Below are 21,254 nucleotides of genomic sequence, written 5' to 3'. Positions count from 1 at the left end.
GCCCCCAGGGGCCACCCGCCTCCCCGCCGCCATTTTGTCCCCGGGGGTCCGGCGAGGCGGGACCGCGCCCCTTCCTCTGCCCGTCCACCCTCCTCCCCCCCCCACCCCATCCTCCCCGCGCACCGGCACGCGGAGGGCACGCGGCCACCCCCGCCCCGCGCCGCTTCCGGGGCCGCGCGCCTACCCCGCACGGAGGAGTTCTGCCCCAGCCCCATGGCTCCCGCCGCGCAGAGGGCACGCGCAGCTCCGCGCATGCGCCACCCGCCCGACGGACCGCCCACTTCTCCGCCCGCAAGATGGCGGCCGGGCCAGCCCCTCAAAGGCGTCAGAGGCCTGAACAGAGCCTAGCGCTTTAAAGGGGCGGTTTACGGGGAAAGTGTAGTCGTAGGGCGAGGGGTGATGGTTTTAAATTGGAAGAGGGGAGATTTAGATGAGATCTCAGGAAGAAATTCTTTATTGTGAGGGTGGTGAGAGCCTGGCCCAGGGTGCCCAGAGAAGCTGTGGCTGCCCCATCCCTGGAGGGGTTCAAGGCCAGGCTGGATGGGGCTTGGAGCAACCTGGTGTGGTGGGAGGTGTCCCTGCCCAGGGCAGGGGGTTGGAGTTCCATGATCTTTAAGGTCCCTTCTGAGCTAAACCATTGCACGATTCTATGGTTCAATGACTTCATAAATGCCTCAGAACATCGGGGTGTAGGAGCCCCCTCTTCTGCGTTTGCGGAGAGTGAAATAAAGGGCCTTGTGGTTACTAGTGAATCTTGCTAAAGTAGTTGATAATTTGCTTTTCTCTTGTAAGCCATCGTGTGGCTGTCAACATTCTAAGGTTATGATCTTTAAGGTCCCTTCTGAGCTAAACCATTGCACGATTCTATGGTTCAATGACTTCATAAATGCCTCAGAACATGGTGGTGTAGGAGCCCCCTCTTCTGCGTTTGCGGAGAGTGAAATAAAGGGCCTTGTGGTTACTAGTGAATCTTGCTAAAGTAGTTAATAATTTGCTTATCTGTTGTAAGCTGTCGTGTGGCTGTCAACATTCTAAGGTCACCGTGTGATTGTTAGACAATGGAGTAACTAGTCTTGCTTATCGTAAGGAGAACTAGAAAACAAGATAGAGGGAGCTCAGACAACAAGACTGGAGAAAACCGGCTTGAAGCAAGGCTGGCTACCAAGTCAGCAAGAAAAGGAAGCAAAACAATCCGAGTTCATCTAGGGGACAACTGATGAAGAGGAGGATAGGACCACCAGATGAAGTAAACGACCGCCAGAGTGGCTGTGGTTCCTGAAAACGGTCAACAAATGGCAGCAAAGATTGTGGAGAAACTCATCTCCTGAATATGTAATTAGTTCTAAGAAAGGCGGACTTATGTTAATCACGTCGCAGAAAAACTATGATTGTCTGAGCTGGAGCACCTTGAGGTGCGATAAAGAACAGCGCTTGATGGTCACGTTGGCTATTGAGCCCGGCTTCTTCGTTTCAAGAGAAAAACTAAAAAGTGGTGTCCCCCAGGTGACAACTGCCTTAAAGCTCCCAAACTTGGCTGTTGGTGTGAGAATTACTGGTCTTCAGTTAAAAACAAGCTACTCCGCAGTTCTACAGGGTTTGTTTCCTCTTCATGTCCTGGCGTTGCCCACACACCTTTTGTTCTCTAGACACAAAGAGTGTGTAAACAGCAAAAAAAATGCTGACAAAATACGGTAAAATTTTACAGTATAAACGTTACCGCAAACTGGCTGATAAAACTTTACAAGACTCAATTTAAAGTTTAGAAAGCAGGCGTTCTTTATTGCGGCGCCAGGTGCACAGGGGATCGCTTTTCCTATTGTGCACAGCGAATGTTCTTTATTGCGGCGCCAGGTGCACAGGGGATCGCTTTTCCTATTGTGCACAGCGAATGTTGTTGTCAAATTAAATTTATACACAACAGGTATACATATTCATTACATTTCCCAGAATGCATTTACATATTATAATAAGCTTTTGGGCATGTGTCGTTGTGCCTTCTGGTGGTCCTCATTTGGAGTGAGGGTCGTTTCTTCCTCAATCTTCATCTTCTTCACCTGTCCTTTTCATGTTGGCTCACTTTTCATGTTGGCAAAACATTCTAACTGTGTAATTGCTCATTAAAACTAATGACCTCCCTGCTACCACCCGTGTGTCAGACAACATCCATATTTATCACATCCCTGTCTTAGGCCACCATGTTCTCAGCGCCACAGACGTCATTTCTTATCTAAGTCCTTGAAATCATTTGGGATGGTTGTTAAAATAGCTACGTTTCTTCTCTAAAGGGAGATTCTCTACAGTTTAACCGTTTATAAACTATATAAAATCTGCCTTGGCTATCATAAAGGAAGAAAACACGTCATAGTGGCAGCCGAGGGCACCGCCGGTCGCCAGGGGGCAGCTGCGCCCACGCCCCGCGAACTACATTTCCCGGCATGCCCCGCGCGTGACACCCCCCTGTTCCCCCCGCCCCACCCACTGCGCAGCCGCAGGCCTACACAAAGGGCCCGCCGCCGCGGCGCGCGCCGATGCCGTTAACCGCCTGCTCCTCCCGCCCCCCCCCGGCCGCGCTCCCCGCTGCCGCCCGCCCCGCGCTCCCATGGCACTGAAGCGGATACAGAAAGTGAGTTGGACCGGTGTGAGGCCGGGGGGAGCGGGGAGGGAGGAAAAGATGGTGGTAGCAGGCCGGGGGAAGGGAGCCGTCGCCTGGCCTTGTCTCCGCCTGATTAAAACTAATGACCTCCCTGCTACCACCCATGTGTCAGACAACGTCCATATTTATCACATCCCTGTCTTAGGCCACCATGTTCTCAGCGCCACAGACGTCATTTCTTATCTAAGTCCTTGAAATCATTTGGGATGGTTGTTAAAATAGCTACGTTTCTTCTCTAAAGGGAGATTCTCTACAGTTTAACCGTTTATAAACTATATAAAATCTGCCTTGGCTATCATAAAGGAAGAAAACACGTCATAGTGGCAGCCGAGGGCACCGCCGGTCGCCAGGGGGCAGCTGCGCCCACGCCCCGCGAACTACATTTCCCGGCATGCCCCGCGCGTGACAACCCCCTGTTCCCCCCGCCCCACCCACTGCGCAGCCGCAGGCCTACACAAAGGGCCCGCCGCCGCGGCGCGCGCCGATGCCGTTAACCGCCTGCTCCTCCCGCCCCCCCCCGGCCGCGCTCCCCGCTGCCGCCCGCCCCGCGCTCCCATGGCACTGAAGCGGATACAGAAAGTGAGTTGGACTGGTGTGAGGCCGGGGGGAGCGGGGAGGGAGGAAAAGATGGTGGTAGCAGGCCGGGGGAAGGGAGCCGTCGCCTGGCCTTGTCTCCGCCTGGAGCCCGCCGCTGCCCCCCCCCCCGCCCCGAGTCGCCTGAGGGGGCGGTGGGGCCCAGGTCGGTTGTGCCGGTGGGAGCGGGTGTGAGGCGGGGAAAGGGCGGCTCTCGGCGGTCTCCGTGTCGTTTTGGGGACCCTTCGCCTTCTTGAGGGCCCTCCCAGCCCCTCAGTGCTGTCAATAAACCACCTGAGGTGTTTCCCCAGGCCGTGTGACTGGGTGAAAGGCGAGATTGCCCTCAGGGGTTATCTTTAGTAGGGGTGTAATTAGAATATCTGTGGCCAAAATCCTGTGCTCCTGTGGCGCAGGGCTCGGTAGGCTCTGCCCTAACCGAGTTGTGGGGTGGTTTTTTCCACATTAGGAAGTGCCGTTAGCCCGGTATTCCCTGTGACCTTTGAATGTATCCCGGTTGTAGAGTGTTTTTGCATGATATCTGTAAATGGCCAGGCTTCCACTAAGGAGTAGATTTCTAGATTCCTGGCGTTTGGCAAGGTGGAACTGGTTATTGTACAGTTCAGACCAAAAAAGTGATATGGATGGTAAACATAGAAGTTGAGGTAACGTTAACGTGTTGACCATGTTATAGAATAGTGGTGTTTTGTTGCTGTTGATGCACCATGTTTAATCAGTGTTTGTGCCATCTTCGTTTAGTGACTGGGCTGTAATTTCTTGTTCTGAATTTCCCTTTTTGCTGTTGGAAAACGGTGGTATTACAGGAACAGAATTCTATCATGAGTAGTTAACCCTGCAGCAAGCAGGTTTGGGATACCCCACAATAGATAACAAGCTTATTTTTACCAGTTTCTACTAGAAGTTGGTGCTTAGGTCAGGTGTCACAAATCTGATTATGCCTTTACAGGTAATTAGGAGAGTTTTTTGTTACCTCACCTCATATATTTGTTATGAGTAGTGCATTTGAACATTATATGAAATAATGACTACAGTGATTTTTTCTAGCAGTGAGTTCTGTTAGGCTTCTACATGTTACGAGGATGCTTTGTGTTTTCTTGGCTTTTTAATTTCCAACCTTTTATCTGAGTATCTTTTTACCCTCACATTTGTAACAAAAGGATTGTTCTGAATACCCTTTTCCCCCTCTTCAGTTTCATGCTGCTAAGTTGAACATACAAAGTGGAAAATCTGGTAGTCTTCTAGTGTTTTTGAGATGGAGTGGTTTTTTGTGGGCTTCCGAATGAGGTCCTTCTGGACTAGGATTGTTCTATGTATTTTACTCTTCTTGTATTCCATAGATAACTTTTATTTCTGCTTTAGAGACTTCCACCAAGAAAGCTGTGTTTTTTCTTTAGTGTGGTGTTTAAAAACTTTGTGTTCAATAGCTGTAGATAGCTAGATTCTGTATTTTACTCTTCTTGTATTCCATAGATAACTTTTATTTCTGCTTTAGAGACTTCCACCAAGAAAGCTGTGTTTTTTCTTTAGTGTGGTGTTTAAAAACTTTGTGTTCAATAGCTGTAAAATTGCAGGTAGATTATTTATGAAAGAATATATTTCCTCCTGTTAGCCTTATTAGATTCTGTTTCTACTCTTTAAAAATGAAGGAATGCTTACCAGCATGCTGACTTCAAGGTAGTAGATGATTTCCTGATTAATAACTACTGTCTGAAACATGAAGAGATATCAGGACCTACCAGAAGAGTTGAGGTTAGATTCAGATGTGGTTATCTCTTGTTTCTAGTTTGCTGCAGAAATTACTATCACTTGCAGAAATGGCTATTGCTGACTTGCTTTGTTTTGTTAACTACCCTCCTCACTATCTGCTGCCTTTCCAGGGTAAGAAAGAAATACTACTGGAGGGATTTGGCCAAGAGTCTGCACCGCAGCAGAAGAGAAAAGTGGCAAGGAAAATAGGGCTATTTCAAGTGGAAAGTTAAAATGAAGTGGAAAAGTTTGAAAGGACAAAGCAGCTTGTATCTTGATGTCACTGTAATACGTGGCGCTTTCCTGAAAGCAGTGAAATGTATGATTTCAGACTGGCTATAAAGGTTGATAGCTATGTTGTATCTCAAGGGTAGGAAGGGATAAGATCTGGAGTAGAGAAAATGCTGTAAGGATTGCAGTTTCACAAAGTGCCTAGAGCAACTCTGTGGAGAACAAAGTGCTGTCAGAAAACACAATGGTGTTACTTGGGAGCTTGTCAGTCCAGACATATTGTCTCAAGTTAAGCTTGGGTGGTTCAGAATTGTGCTTTAACACAGCTAAGGGATTTTGATGGCAAGTTTGAGTGTTGACAATAATTTTGATAATGTGTTCAGGATGAGAGTACCTATATAGGAAGCAAAGCCAAGATAAGTAGAGATGTTAGTAAGCATTTTTTGCCTCTTACTGGTTGGGACTCCAGTTTCTAAATAGTATTGCCATTGTGATCTGTGTGGTTTCATCCCATCTTTCATGAATCTGCCTCGAGGGACTCCTCAAAGGAGGACAGCCTGCAGATTTCAAGACTACACACTAATAATGGAAAGATGTATTGTGCTTGGGAGCTTTCTTTAAATACAAGTAACCGAAATAACGAACGAACAAGCTGAGTGTAGAAGAGCAGTGAGGACATGAGCCCTGTGGTGCAAGCACAGCTGTCAGTGTACCTCCATGAGAAATTAATCTCAGAGTTCTTGGAAGGATGGGGATTTCTTACTCATCTTAAGCTAAGGAGCCTGTATTAGTTTACCTTGTCAGTGCTGTACTCTGGCATAGCGTGAAAGAGAGACAGTATATTTCTATGCTGTCAAAAACTTAAGGCTGTGCTCTGTGTGAGAGGTCAAATAATCGTTCCTTGGGGCCAGAGTTGCTTCTTCATAGTCTGTGACACAGGGATGAAAGAATAGCCCATGTTTTTGTGAGTACTGTAAAATCCAACTGTTGCACATGATGAAAACTAAACAAATAGTGTTGGATTTCATTGGAAAGGGGTATTCGGCAAAAAGCTTTTATTGTTACCACCTCTGGAAATTGAGACACCGTGGCTTTGGGGCAAAACAGAAAGTAATTCAGGCTGTCAGGTTGTGTATATTAGCATGTAGGTCAGTTCTGCCCATCTGTCTTTTGCAGAACTGTTTTTCTGAGACTCCTGTTCCAAATCATTTGTTTACATATCTAATTGCAAGTGTGCTGTCACGTCCATTGAATATTACAGTTCAGGAGACTGTTTTCATCATAAATCCTTTACTTCTGGGTGTTCCTCTAGTGTAAATAAGGGGGTTGATGTTATGCTTGTTAATAGCACAGGCTATTTAGAAATATGTACAAAACCAGTATTTACTTCTGTTACAGTCCATCTAAATGCATTTAGAAGAGATTTTTGAAAACAGTGACAAACTAGTTTCTGACACGTTTGAGGACTGATTTAAAAATAGCTGTTGGTTTTTATCTTGTGCATAGTCCTTGATTGTTCTTCTCCCACAACTTGGAAAGAATGGAAGCATACAAACATTTAGATATATCAATGGGCTGTATGTCTGTTTGTTTCATGTGTGTTTAGTGTATGGGTAGAAAACAGGACATACAGGCTTGAATATTTATTTTTAAAATAGCTTTTGTTACTGTAAAGTCACCCAAGTAAATAAAATTTTGTCTATATTTGTGGTTTATGGTTTGACTTTAAACTGTTGAGTCACGTGATGTGTTTGGATGGTAATTAACTTACCAAGGAAACTTCCTTTTTGAATCTGTAATATAAGATGTTTTAATTTGCTTTTAAAATACCAGCTGTGGTATCATAGCAATACTTGTTTTGCCTTAAAACAATGCATAAAATAGTACATGTACTTTATTACCAAGACTTAACTTTATATTGAGAAATGTTATGATAAATATTTGCTTTACATTTGCCAAATTTATGAAGAACAGAGAATCCTTTAACTATAATCACTGACCCTTTTTTGACAGATGGTTCCAAACATTTCTATAATAGCAGTAGTGTATGCATGGTAGGAAGTGAGTCTGTGGTCTACAGTGCATTTTGTGCAAGAAATGAAGAACAACTGGCAAATATAAAAACCTATATTTTAAATAATGGTGTGGAAAAGAGCTCTGCTTGTCAGATGGTGTCGTTTAGAGATTTAAAATAGCTTTTAGTGATGCTGCCTGCAGTTTATTTTGGTCTTCTGATAGTCTGCAGTCTTTTTTATGATTTTTTTTTTAAACTGAAGAAAAGAGGAGTCTTTTAGGGCCTTTTTTCCTGCTACTGCTCATGCTCATAGCCATTGAGTGGCTATACTGAGAACATTTATCTTCTTGTTATCAAAGTATCCTTCACAATTTTGTTCCAGTAGCTTTTTAGCAGAGAAGCTTGACCCACAATGAAGCAGGTAACCATTAAACTGGCCTTCCAGTCTTCACCAACTTTGTACTTTTATGAAATGCATCCTGTGTTACATTTTGATACTGAGTACTAGTCTGCACGTTCAGAACTATTTCCAGCATTCATAGCTTACCATAGTGTGTGTTTTACATCTTTTAAACCTAACTTTTACATTTTTGCCTCATGCTCCCCACAGACCTATTTATTCTACAGTGTGTGTGGTGAAATGAAAGGTGATAATTTGGAGGCTTTGCTGTGTCTACCTGGGATAATTGTCATTTGGCATTTGTAGCATTATGCTAAGATTCCTTTATTAGCTACACCTGGTCATGGATCCTGCTTGCCTTTGTGCTGTGCTGCTGTTCTGTGGTTGGAAACAGGAGAAATAGCTTGCTGTAGCACCCATTCATTGCAACCAGTTAGAGGTATAGAATTAACAGTATTCTATTGCGCTCTCTAATATTTCCTATGTTTGAGAGGATTAGAAGATTTATTCCTCCCACTGTCCTCAGCTTAGCTGTTTTCTCTGTACATGTTGTTCCTGGCTATGCTGGGATAGTGTGGCTCTTGATAGATGCTTTTATGTTGTGACGTTCACCAGTGTTGGAAATAACTGGTACTTGTGTTCACATTGCTTGCAGACAAAATTCTGGCTTTGAGTGTTCTTTAAAAAGACATTACACTGGTGTACACTAATTTGTAGTATTGACTTTCTCTTTTGAAACTGAATCTGCTTTGAATTATAGTCCCTGTTTGTTAGCCTACATCCATCACTCTTGCACCAGCATTTTCTATACCAGCAACTAAAAATATCACTGTAGTCAAGGCCTTGAAGTAACCAGACCTGCATCTTGTGGCTACACAGTGATAATCCATAAAACGTGGACAAAACTGCTGGAACTAATTAACTTAAAATCACAGGGAAATTGTTAGTGTTAACTGTGTAATGCTTTACATGCAGTTCCCTTGCACTTCTCTGTGAGGTTTCTGCACATTGCCCTTTGTAGTATTTCCTGACACAGCAAAGTTTTGGGCTTCTTACAAAGAGCATCTTTGCCACTTTGTGTCAAGAATTCTTGTATTCAACACATCATTCTTTTCTGAATATATGAAGTCATGAAGTAGTTTTTCTACATCTAATTACTCTAGAGAATCATCACAACTGTTCTGTGATGTTCTGCTCTGGTCAAGTCAGATTCACTCATGGGTGACATTCTGACTCTCCTTGCACCATTTCAAGAGACACAGGAAAGCTTGAAGCCTGAATCTTACACTTCTCCAGATAATTTTGCTTTGAATATGAAGCTTAAACAGCATAATTAATAGTATAAAGCTGAATAGCTTTTTGGTTTTTATTACAGCTTGATCTGAGCTTCTGTATGTAAAGGCTCAAAACATTAGCACTGTCAAATTCAATTTACATGTTATCATTTGCATTTTTAAACCATGTTAGCTTCAATCCATTATTTTTTATGGTTGGAAAATATGGCTTGAATTTGCTCTATCAGAATTTTGAAGTTTGGTCTGGCTCTGTTTCCTAGCTGCAGATCTCTCTACATGTATCATTGCTCTCGGGTAGTGAAGTTGGTTGATGAGAGCCTTTTCTTCATCGTTATTAGGGAAACATTAATAGCAGGAGTTGATAGTTCTGGGTCTCATCAAGGTATGATTGAAAACATGGGGGTTTTATCATGGACAAATGTCAGTGCCTTTAGCCTGAACTAATCGAAAGTGTGTACCTGAGGAGCCTTCCCCAGTTCCTATCAATTCTGAACTGTGTGTGTACATATGAACAAAACCAAATTTGTGTGGGTTTGGGGTATGTAAAGGTCTTGAGGAAAGCATCTAATAAATGAGTGTACTGTTACAGACTTGTGACTCCAAAATTACGTGCTTGCCTAGCAGTTCGTATATCTATAAAGGGATGATTGCATCTATTTTGGAGACTTTCTGAAGAGTTAAGCTATGTATTTTTCCTGTCATTGCCTTTAATTTAGTAGTCAGCCCTGACTGCTCAAAAAAGTGTGATTTCTAGGCTTTGAGTTCTCTGGTTTGGCTAACAGTCTTGTGTAGCTGGCTCCTTTTTGGTGGGTGTACAAGACTTAAACTCTTGTGTTAGATTTTGAGTTGCACATTAGAGGGGGCAGTGACTGTAACTGCTCTGCTAGTAATGCTTGTTACAACCCTCGGGACTCTTGGAAATCTGAGACTTGTTGATTCCCTTCGTGTACTGGCAAGGACTTGGCTTTGCATAGATTACTGGTTCTCTGGATCACTCCCTTAGTGAAATTTGAATCCTCCGATTAAAAAGGGAACTGCACTTTTAAAGCGTTTTGCTGTTTCCTTTATTGGTTAAAGTCTAACCCAGTGTTGTTTCTGGACCAGCATACAATTTTACTAACAGAATAAAGTTGAGGGCACACAAGTAACACTACTTGGCAACCTGAGATATTTCAATATATATCAAAGAACTGTCTCTTACTTTAAATTCCAAAGATTGTGAGGAGTGACTTCAGAGCAAGTGGTAGTAATACTACTCTATTACCTGGCTGAGGATAGGTTGCAGTGCCTGTTTTTGAATTCAGGGCCAAGAGTGGACCTATAAGAAGTGTGTCTGAATTTAGGTGCCAGCTGTATGGTGAATTGAGTCCTTCAAAGAGAGAACTCTGTGAGTTGTTTGCTGGATGTTGTAAATAGATAAATATATCACAGCAGTTAAGTGCTCGGTTTTAACCCTTTAAATTGTATATAAGATCTGATTATGCTACAATTACAAAGTTAAATTTAGTTCCAATTTAAACTTTGATTTTAGAAGTAGGTGTCTTGACTGATGATCTTTGAGTAGAAATGTTTTCACTGTTACTCCTTACACTAAAATCAAGGAGATATTTGCAGACCTGCTTATATCTGTTGTTTACTTAAATGTCTGTTTTGTGTAAGTAGTTGGCTGACTTAGGAACAGTGGCTTAGCACATGTCTTTTAGTTTATTTCAATTGAAGTATTTTCACAAAATTATTAAATGTCACAGCACAGTTCTTCTAAGTTTAGAATTGGAAAAAAGTTGTTTGTTGTTAGTGCAGTAAAACTTCAGACATCAAAAGTGGTATATTAAATTAAACAAGGAAAATGAACCACCATTAATGTCTGACTTGTTTTGCATTTGGTATACTCACGATAAATCAGATGAAAAGCAGAGCTGGTTTTGTGTAATTAAGTAATTTAAATTATTTGGGACTGTGTGGACTTCCGTAGAAGAAATAAATCACTTGACCTGCAAAAGCTTCTCTGAATGCTTCTCTTGAAAATTCAACTTCCTTCGGGTTTTTTTAGTAGTCATTTTGGGGGGAAAAAATATGCAGGGATTTAAATCATGGTATGTTAAGTAAGGTGTAGAACTAATATTTTTCCTGTATTTTCTAGTTTACTTAGGAACCTTCGTGTTATCTTTATATATAATCTCTAGACAGACTGCAAGCATTTTATGAGCTAGTTTAACTCGGCTATTGTACATAGGTTAGGTTGATGGAAGAAACTTTTGTGAAATCAAAAGCTGTGTTCTCACTTTGCAAGTGCTGCTGCTGAGTGGTGCCTATTTCCATGTGGATGTCTTTCAAATATTTGTGTGTTTCTTACAGGAACTAAGTGATCTGCAGCGAGACCCACCTGCCCACTGTTCTGCTGGACCTGTTGGAGATGACTGTAAGCTCTTCTCTAGTACTTTGTCACAGTTGACCTTTTTTTTGGTTAACAAAGAGCTCAGAAAAATCTCTAATTGCTGTACCTTTTTGACTTTCAGTGTTCCATTGGCAAGCAACAATTATGGGACCTGTAAGTATATAATTTGTGCCACTTAAAGTAGATCATATTTCCCTTTAGGGAAGGATTAATTTGGGTTTCTGTAAACATGAGAGTCAAATTCAGCTGTGCTGTGTACAAATTAAACATTTAGGGTGTTATTGTTGTTGTTAGTCTGGTATTAATTTCTTTAAGTGTTCAAAAATCTGTCCTCTTGATGAGGTTAAGGGTGCTTAATTGGTTAGCTGCAACATTGGAATTGGTGATGTGGGCTGCAAAGTGAAAAGGTTGCTTCTCAAAGATAATTGCTTCTCAAAGATAATTGTTTCAATTCTGAAGGATTGACCCATCTGAAAGGAAGAGTGGGTGTAATACAACGTTACAGTTGGTAACTGTAAACAAGAGGGATGGTGCACAGCGTGATTTTGGGGCTTTTAGATAGATGGCTTTTAGGTTGATGGCCGTGCTGTGGTTCTGGCAAAACCAGATGGCTTTTGCAAACTGTAGATCAGCAATTGTGGGTATTTTTTGTTTCTGTTCTGAGAAATGCCTGCTTTCTTTGGGTTGAGGGAGATCTCTTAAGACCCTGTTTATGACTCTTATCAAGGAAATGACATAAGAAAGGACAATAAAGCTTAAGAACAGAAACTTGTAAAAGAAAACTGAAAAGGGTTTCAGCATAGAGTGAAGAACAACATGACCTGAGGGAAGAGGTGAAGAAAGGACAATAAAGCTTAAGAACAGAAAATTTTAAAGGAAAACTGAAAAGGGTTTCAGCATAAAGAGTGAAGAACAGCATGACCTGAGGGAAGAGGTTTTTATTAATGTCATGGTAAGGAGTTTGTATTCCAAATAGGTTTGTTCTGTACCAAATAATTTGGAAAGAAGAGGTTTTGGTTCAGATAATGAGCTCAACCACTGTGTGAGCTGAAACTATGATATTTAATCCATTAAGATGCAGCATCACATGGTGGAGAAAAGTGGAACTGTGACTGCTTTGAGGCTATTTCTGCATTTTCAGCACAGCTGCTCTGAAGCAGTAAAAGATCAGGTACTAATTTGCCAGTGGTGTGCTGGAGTCTGTTGTCCAGCTTGTCAATGGCCCAGTGGCAACTGAAATGATTGTGGCAGGTTCTTCTGTAAGATACTAATTTTTTTTGCTACTTTTCTTCAGCAACTGTGTTACTTCACATACAAAGTCATTCTGACCCTTGCCTCTCTGCGCTGCTTAAAGGTGAATGGCAAACCAGTGAAGAAAATAACAAAAGCTCATGTGCCAATTGCCACCAATAATGTCTCTCCTGAATGACTCTGAGACCTGAGGAAAGGATACTAGTATATAAATCCCAATTCAAAGTCCTTTTTTTTCCCCCTTTGAGCTTGCAATTCACCTTCCATATTCTTTTCTTCGCTTCATTTGCTTCAAGAATCTTCAGATTTCTTGAGTTAAAGAATGATCATCTCTTGCCAACCCTTCTCAGCCGTATCTGCAAATAAGAAAAGAACACAGACAGCATGTTAATCCTGTGTCCTGATAACATAAGAAAATAGAGATGCATATCCTGTATGTTTCTTGATGACCTGAGGGGAGCATAGGACTGAAGCTTACCTTCAGAACCCACCTCTATGCGTGGAAGTAGGGCAACCTCTTTCCCTGCCTATGGGCATCATCAATTAGTTTTACATATCTTACTCAAAAACATCACTTCTCTTTGTGACTTCACTTTGCCTTCTGTCTGACACTGAACTTGTCTCATCTTCAGCTTATTTTAACTTGGACAAATCCATTTAGTATGCATGCAAGCAGCCCTATCAAACTTAATTGGAAGGACAGCAGCAATCTCTTCTGATGTTACCTAATGCTGACATCTTAGCAATGCTATATATAAACTGCCTTACATTGCAACACTGTCTGCATTTTGAGTGTGTAAGATGACATGTCTTAGTGGACCATTTGTAACTCTACCTCTTATATTCATCTCTAAAACTGTAATTTTTGCTCACTTCCAAGATAAACTTCTTATTTGAAAAAGTCTGCCTTTGCTTCCATAAGAAAACCCCAAAACTTGATCTTCTGCAGCTTTGCTGGGATTGAGTTCCTATGTTGCTGTTTTAAAACTTACCATATCACGAGAAAGGTTTTCTTCCTCTCTTAATCACCTATGTTGCTGTTTTAAAACTTACCATATCGTGAGAGGTTTTCTTCCTCCTTTAATCCGAAATGGCAGCACTGCTTTCTATCATTTAGCCTTGAGACTTTTCCTCTCACTTTTCTAGTTGATAAAAATGAAAGATTTCTTCAACGGATGACTGCAACAAAGTTTTTTCTATCTATTAACTGTGTGCAACCTGGACGTAAACCTGTGCACATGTTCTCTAACAAAATGCATGTTCACAGATTTGTGCAGGTCACAAAGATGTTGTGTGTTTTAAAACTCCCTGATGTCACCATGGTCAACTGAATTATGTTGGAAAATCCTACTCTTTGCATCTGCAAAGAGAAACCACTTCTTAAGGTGAGTATATTTGTAGCTTAAGGATGGAGGAGGATCAGAGCACCTGTGGTGTTGCACGGAGACAGGATTTGGAAGACCTGCTCTGGGTTTTGTCTTCCCTTTGGTGTGGTGGAGCTGATGGATCAGTGGTTTTTGGTAGCTCCACCAGTCCAACACTGCTCCCTTCTTCTCCCTCCCCAAGAAGGGCAGCGCTCAGTAGCTGTCTGTTTTTGGTAGCTCCACCAGTCCAACACTGCTCCCTTCTTCTCCCTCCCCAAGAAGGGCAGCGCTCAGTAGCCGTCTTGTGCTGCTGCAGTAGTAGCCAGGTGGAGCTGATGGATCGGCGGTTTTTGGTAGCTCCAAACTGTTTTTGGTAGTCCAACACTGCTCCCTTCTTCTCCCTCCCCAAGAAGGGCAGCGCTCAGTAGCTGTCTTGGTTGGCTCTACTGTAGCTCTGCAGGCCAGTGTGAGGGGTCAGTTCCCTCTGCATGGGCTGCGTACTAGGGAAAAAATGGATTTTCATAGCTTTGGGAGGCTTTCTTCATTCAGAAGAGAAGCTCCAAAGTAACTGAGATATATTGATATATTTTGTTTGTTTTGTTTTTCTCCCCAGCCTGACAGTGCATATCAAGGGGGCGTGTTTTTTCTCACAGTACACTTTCCAACAGACTATCCTTTCAAACCACCAAAGGTAAGTCCTTTCTGTCCAAATGTATGCATTTTTTTGGTCAAAGCTCTCTTTTTGTGTCTTAGTCCTTTGAGGCTTAATTTTGGAAGTTACAAGGAGAAAGACCAGCAGTAGGGTACATGTTTATAGTGGATGAACAGGTAAGACTGTACAATAGCTCGTGTCAGCAGATGCAGCATGACTAGAACTGAAGGGACAATGTTAAGGGTTCCAAATGTAATAAACAGATTTTGATATTACTTGCTTTTTTTTATTTATTCCAGATTGCTTTTACAACGAAAATATACCACCCAAACATAAACAGTAACGGGAGTATTTGTCTTGACATCCTGAGATCTCAGTGGTCGCCAGCTCTGACTGTATCTAAAGGTAAACTCACAGATTTGCTCATGGATTTGTGAAACTGCACACACTGCTGTGGTGCTGTGTGGGTTACTGCACTAAGGGTGACAGTGGGAACTCATTTATCCTGCATGTTACAGAAGTGGTATGTTCCATTGGAATTCATGGTACAATCCAAGATCAGTTTATTTGGAGTGTCACATCATATTAAATATTATGTGCATGGTGATGAAAAGTTCTAAAACAAATTGAGGAAGATAATAGATGTCAGATTAGCCTGATATGCAACTTCTGGATTATAGCTGACTGCATGCAGAACTGAGGAGAAACTGGTGAAGAGAGCTTCAAAATCAATTTTGGATGTAAATGGAAGATACCATACTGATGCTTGTGGGCTTACCTGATTGCTTATTGATGGTTCTTTGGGTTGCCTGAGCTGAGCATCCTTGTGTGGGTTAAGGTCTTCACTACGCTTTATTTTAAAATGAGATAAATTCTTCTGGTTTGCATTCCTCTCTAAGATGAATATTTTAAAATGTATCTGCTTTCAAAGTAATCAGTAGAAGATTTATTAAAATGTTCTAGTCCTGTACTTAAATTTTCTCTATTTGAGCACTGTAGATTTTTGGAACATTGAGGTTACAGTTTTGTTGTAGGCATTTTATGTCACTTCTTAAAAGCACCTTAAAATGTGGGTGCTAGCATTGTTTTTTCTCACCCATCTTCAAAATGCTTAGTCCTCACGTGTCTCAAAAGGTTAAACAGTATCACATCTTGCTTGTGTGCTTGAAAGCTCTCTTAAACCATGTGTCCTTTTTTAGAATAGTGTCATTGCTTTTGGTGTACACACAAGGAAAAAATGTTAGTCTTTGTCCAGTGGAAATTGCTCTGTGCAAGCACAATTGCTGTACCTCCTTGGAAAAGCAACTTCTGCTCATGCATAACCCTGTGCAGTAATCTCACAAGCAAAATAAAATCTAAGTTTTACATCTAAGTTTAAAAATGAATCTGATGTAGTTGTTGAAGACATGAGTTACTACCGTGTGTAGTCAGTATTAACTTTCCACAGAAATTGATTATTTTATTGCTGAGAATAATTGTCTTGTTTCTAGTTATTTAGAAAGTATTTAGCAAATGAGAGTTGGTACTTAACAGTTTGCATTTACAACTGAAAATTCTTTAAGTTTTTAGATCTTCAGCATTTTTCTGTGTCTTTACATTTTCAGTGTTCCTTCAGTTATAAAGAGGAGCAGTGTGCTGGTCTTAGGTGTTCTGTTTTCATGTGCTTTTAAGGTGCTTGCACATTATATATTTCATAAACTGGAAACTGGCTTAGTGACTCATGGAAGTTTCCCCTTTATAGTTCTTGGTGTTTTTTGAATCAAAGGATTACAATCTATGACTCTGGTGTGACTAAATATTCTAACCTGATTTTTCTAATATTACTGGTGTTATTTGGCACTTAGTAAAATGAAATATGTCAGTATCAAGTGGTCATACTTGCCACAGCTGAAAATAGATTCTGTGTTCTTTGTAACAAGACAAAGCAAGGAAAAAAAAATCCATTCTATTCGTTCCCTTGATCATCTTCATAGCCCTCCACTGGTCGCTGTCAGTAGTTCCCTGTCCTTCTTGAACTGGGGGCCTTAGAACTGGACCCAGTGCTTCAGATGGGGCCTCCCCAGGGCAGAGCAGAGGGGCAGGATGACCTCCCTTGACCTGTTGGCCCTGCTCTTTCTGATGTACCCCAGGATGCCATTGGCCTTCTTGGCCACAAGGGCCCATTGCTGGCTCATGGGCAACTTGTTGGATCTGGAATTCCAACTTGTTGGAATATGGAATTATAAATGAATACCTGCATATGATACTGATGAGGTATTTTCCCAAAGTGGAAGTCAGACTTCTATCAAATTGAGTGAAACATTCATATAAAGGAAAGAATAACTCTAGGCACAAAAGTGGAGAAGAATATGTAAAAAAAGAGTAATATTAAAAATACTATCTTGAATAATTGTAGATGGAAGGGCTTCGCTTGATCAAACATTTATAGGGAACTATGTACTCTGTAGTTTGTTGAATGTTCATAGGTTAAAACATGGGAGAGATCATTACAAAAGGTACAGGTCCATGGGCTGCAAGTTCTCTAGGCAGTGTCAGGTGGTGTTAACTTACAACCTAGAAAAATGGTGCTGTATAAACATTTCTAAGCAGAACTACTATGTGAAAGCTTAATACTAATATGTATTCTCTTTCCACTCTCCCTTCTACCACCCTTCTTCACTGTACTGGCATATATTAAAGGATTATAAAAATAAGGTAACCTAACTTGCTTAATCTAATGTCTCTTTTATTTAGTTTTATTGTCCATATGCTCCTTACTTTGTGATCCTAATCCAGACGATCCGTTAGTACCGGATATTGCACAGATCTACAAGTCAGACAAGGAAAAGTGAGTATGACATACGCATATTTGTGTGTTATCTGCTATGCACCTTCTGTCTTGACTCTTAAAGACACTCTTTTCATAGATTCCTACAGGATGAGAGTTTTAAATCTGGAAAAATATTGATCAGTGGAATGGCAAGCAGGAAGCTGTAGGCATATACAGCTGTTGGGTACTTTTTTTTACTTAGTTGCAGAAAACCTTCACACTTTTGTGTTGTGTGTTAATATTCGTTGCATGAAAAATCATTTCCCAAATATGGATTGTTGTTACTGTGATACTCTGGTTGTAAAATATATGCCTTTAGTAAGATGTTAGGTGTGAGCAACAAATTGTGTTTTGACACAATTTTATAACTGTAGAATAGACTAATATTCAGCTCTGTTTAGTGCTAAGAACCACTGTCACATGTACTGCAATTTGCAGTGTCTTAAAAAGAAAAAGAACCTCTCTTAGTTTCTGGAACTGCTGTAGACTTTGCAGGGAGTTTCTGATCTTGGGTAGGTAACATGGACAGCATGTAAGTGAAGCATTTCATACCACTGGACCAAACCTGATTTTGATTTGAGGAGTTTTAACTCTAAAAGTACTATACTGACTAAACATCTCTGCTGGGGTCTTGTACTTATAGTGCAGTGACCTGGATTTAGTGATGTAGAAGTTACATGGAAGCCTGTGGTCTCTCCCCCTCTGTATTTCTCCCCCTGAAGTAAGAATTACTAAAATGGTCTTTTTCTGACAGTTGGGTGTCCGACACAATCAACTTGTGTAGCCCACTCGTGAAGTGCTTGACCTCTGGGGCTTGTGCTGCAAAGCAGACTGTGTTCAAATTGAGGATATTTTGCTTCAGCTTCTGCCCTTTTGTGTCTCAGCTTTTGTCCATCCACTTACTTAATAGTGATTTTGGTGATTGTGCTTCCTGCTTTTGAAGGCAGTGAACAAGGGCTATTTCTCTTATCTCCAAAACTTGAAATTTAATCATTGCTGGTGAAAGTGAGAGAATGTGTAGTCTTGACAATAGCTTTATCTTCTTGTCAGGATCACTGCTTAAATTATTTTAATCTCAGTTTGGATTTAGGAAATGAAAGGTAAGGCTGGTTACCCCTGAGCATTTTACTAGAAGTAAAAATACTTTACTAGAAGTAAAAATGCGAAGACTTGCCCGGTAGCATATTCTTAAGAACAAAACCAGTTAGTACAGGAGTTGCTAGACTGATCTTAAGAAATGGATTTAAAAAATGTCACTATTTTCTCTGGAGGACCCCAGGGAAAGTGAATCTAGTCTGAAGAGTGGAATGTAACAAATGTGAGGACTAGAGGGAAAGTTATTGACTCCCTAAGGACACTTACCTTTGGGAGTGCTAGTCAGCTTCATAGCCTAAGGAAAAGACCAAAGACTTAAAATGCTTTTCAGGAAATTTTCGTTTCAAGTTCTGAAATGTAGAATGGAGAATAAATAAAAAAAAAAATCACTGTGCCTTTTATCCCCACCCTTTCCAAACCCATTTAATTATAGTGAATTTTATGCAACTAGAATGAGCTTTGTCAGACTGTTAATAGTGTACGCATTTAGGAATAATTGACAATAAATTCCTGTTAAGGTACAAACAAGGGAACTGGTTAAATGCCAGTTAAGTATGTCCAGTGATACGCCTTTTAATACAAACCCCTGAGACTGGTTTTGAGTCTGAATAGCTTTGCCTGGGTAGCCTTAGGAACTAAATATGCAGTCAGTGGGTTTCTTGGCTTTCAAACAACATTAAAATAGTCTAAACCAGTATTAAGAGGTGAAAAGCTCAATGACATCTGTGTTGAGTAAGTATGTGGCCATTGTCAATGTATCACTAACAGCTCTTCACTGTTATGCCTTTTTTCTGCACGTACAGATACAACAGATATGCAAGAGAATGGACTCAGAAATATGCAATGTAGACATCAGAAGACTTTTTCCTATACCACAGTGTACTGTAAATTCTAGGGGTTTTCTCAAAATTAGAAGGAAGTGGAACACCGATTTCAGTGTATCATGATGCCCCTTGAATTTTTTTTCTACCCATGTAAGTGTGTTTCTGGAGCAAGGGAGAACAAACTTCCAAAAATAAACTTAGACTGTGATACGAATATTTATCCTCTTTGTATGCTTTGCAGAAGACATTTATTATGGTTTTTAAGAGTTGGACATCTATATCTCCAGACTACGAGATCCATAATGCAGTTGTAAAGCAACCAAATTATTTTTGCTGGAAAAAGTAGCTGGTTTTATGTGACGAATACTGTATGTGTGTCCTTTAAAGTATGTTGTCTGTTTCATAAGTGTGTTCAAATTTCATTTTGTTAGTTCACTTATATAATTTGTTGGGTTTTTTTACTTGTATAGACTAAATATTTTATTTACCACGTAAGTCAGTTCATTTTAGACTTACTTGCTTGTGCACAGTATTGACAAGATACAACTGCTAGTAATAAAAAATAATTGGAGTATCCCGCCCGATAGGATATTCTGAAGACTGACTGCAGATATCTGAAAACCTAAAATGATCTTTGCACTGTAATTCTTTGTATGTTGATTATGGAGAAACACTTGGTTTTGATTCTGTTGCATACTTGACTTTAATTTTATTGCAATGTGAACTAATTGCACTGCTATGTAGAAAGATACATAACCCTTTTGTTGCTGTTCACAAATGAGTTCTGACATGTGGGCAACGTAACACTATCACAGACCTTTTACAAATCTAAATGTAGCCTTTTCCATATAAATAAAATGCGTTTTCTACTACTTGTCTTGGCTTTTTGTTTTTTTAAACCATGCATATCCTTAAAGTGCTTGTTCTAACACTAGAGAATCAAAATACTACATGTGCATGTGTCTTGTAGACAAAAGAGAGAACCGAGCTGTGCAGAGTGTACTACTTGGAACTGTGTTGCAATTAATTTTTATGCCAGCTTCAGCCTAATTGATTTAGCATGCTGCGCCCATGGTTTTATATAGAATTTCAACTAGTTTAACGACGTGTTACATCTCTGTTAATTTCTGGAGGAAACACCACAGGTGTTTGAAGGTCAGGCACTTCAGCTGAGGTGATGTATTTGTAATATCAGAATTGTTGCATTTGCCACTAACTTTTCCATGACCTGGTGCTTCAGTTGCTTCAGACTGTGCATGTGGAAAAACCAGGAGTGCTGGAGAGGGGCAGCCTTTTCTTAAAAGGTAGAAGAATTTCCATTTCCTACTGTCTACTCTTACGGAATATCTGAAAATAAAAGTGTGATTCATGTTTTTCTCTGTACCTTGCCCATGAAAGAAAAATGACTTGGGAAATTTGTTGTCATAGAATACACTTCTAAGGCTGAAAATATTCAGGTGGTTTTTTTTTCCTGTGATGAATGCCAGACTGGATTTTGGGTTGTGGGTGGGAGGTGTGTGGGGTAGGAGCTGTTATTCCTACACATGGAATACTGTTACCTTCATTCTTGCTCAATTCTTGGTCATGGATGGGGAAAATGTCTTCTGTCCTACCCCTTTTATCTATGATGTACCCATGAGTTTTTGATACAAAAGCTTGGTGGAGAGCAGCTCTATCCATCTTAAAATACCCTTGTTCACCCTAAATTGCAATGTTGGGGGGTTGTTATTCAGAGGGGTGCTTCGTTACACTTGATCTAGGCCAATGCAGCAAGGAAGGCAAAGCCATTGTGTGTTTATTGCTGAAAGGGTGGCAGGAAACCTTGACTGTCAGAATGTGTCCCCAGAGATTTTATTTTATTTTATTTTATTATTTTATTATTTTTTTTCCCTAGATGGGTAGTATTACATCTGTACTAGAAACTATTTAAATAT

The 21,254-nt window shown here is 40.8% G+C and overlaps 2 protein-coding genes and 1 long non-coding RNA gene across 6 annotated transcripts in view; 2 read left to right on the top strand and 1 right to left on the bottom strand.

The window, feature by feature from the left end:
* Window positions 1-282, bottom strand: part of CISD1 (CDGSH iron sulfur domain 1) — a 16,342-nt gene extending 16,060 nt beyond the window's left edge. The window contains exon 1 of the mRNA XM_014940427.1: window positions 185-282. Coding sequence (XP_014795913.1) covers window positions 185-254 — 70 coding nt within the window. The 5' untranslated portion in view covers window positions 255-282. The remainder of the gene's footprint in view (window positions 1-184) is intronic.
* A 2,269-nt stretch (window positions 283-2,551) lies between these two features.
* Window positions 2,552-20,772, top strand: UBE2D1 (ubiquitin conjugating enzyme E2D 1). Of its 4 annotated transcripts, XM_014940425.1 has the most exons (8): window positions 2,573-2,623; window positions 11,286-11,349; window positions 11,447-11,478; window positions 13,844-13,961; window positions 14,554-14,631; window positions 14,892-14,997; window positions 17,326-17,419; window positions 19,300-20,772. In XM_014940425.1, exons 4-8 carry the CDS (start codon window positions 13,911-13,913, stop codon window positions 19,343-19,345), a joined length of 375 nt encoding a protein of 124 aa, XP_014795911.1. In that variant the 5' UTR covers window positions 2,573-2,623; window positions 11,286-11,349; window positions 11,447-11,478; window positions 13,844-13,910; the 3' UTR covers window positions 19,346-20,772. The 4 variants fall into 4 exon arrangements, with proteins under 4 accessions (XP_014795910.1, XP_014795911.1, XP_014795912.1 ...); XM_014940424.1 differs by lacking the exon at window positions 13,844-13,961 and having other exon boundaries at window positions 2,552-2,623; XM_014940426.1 differs by having other exon boundaries at window positions 2,576-2,623; window positions 11,286-11,478.
* On the top strand, window positions 11,485-13,833 carry LOC106887072. The gene is made up of 3 exons (XR_001411796.1): window positions 11,485-12,158; window positions 12,260-13,583; window positions 13,643-13,833. It is a non-coding gene; the product is annotated as an uncharacterized LOC106887072 (long non-coding RNA).
* Window positions 20,773-21,254: the final 482 nt, after the last annotated feature.

Source organism: Calidris pugnax, unplaced genomic scaffold, assembly GCF_001431845.1.
Source record: "Calidris pugnax isolate Ruff unplaced genomic scaffold, ASM143184v1 scaffold39, whole genome shotgun sequence".
In the NCBI taxonomy this organism is placed as follows: Eukaryota; Metazoa; Chordata; class Aves; order Charadriiformes; family Scolopacidae; genus Calidris; species Calidris pugnax.
Note: the sequence above shows the minus strand (reverse complement) of the source record. Positions and strands in the feature narration are given on the sequence as shown.

Bases quoted from the DNA above. Each gene is read 5' to 3' on its own strand.
- UBE2D1 (XM_014940424.1), top strand. From the start codon at position 2,600: ATGGCACTGAAGCGGATACAGAAA. The intron at 2,624-11,285 runs GTGAGTTGGACC...TGTTTCTTACAG, and splicing joins CACTGAAGCGGATACAGAAA to GAACTAAGTGATCTGCAGCG. The intron at 14,998-17,325 runs GTAAACTCACAG...TCTTTTATTTAG, and splicing joins AGCTCTGACTGTATCTAAAG to TTTTATTGTCCATATGCTCC.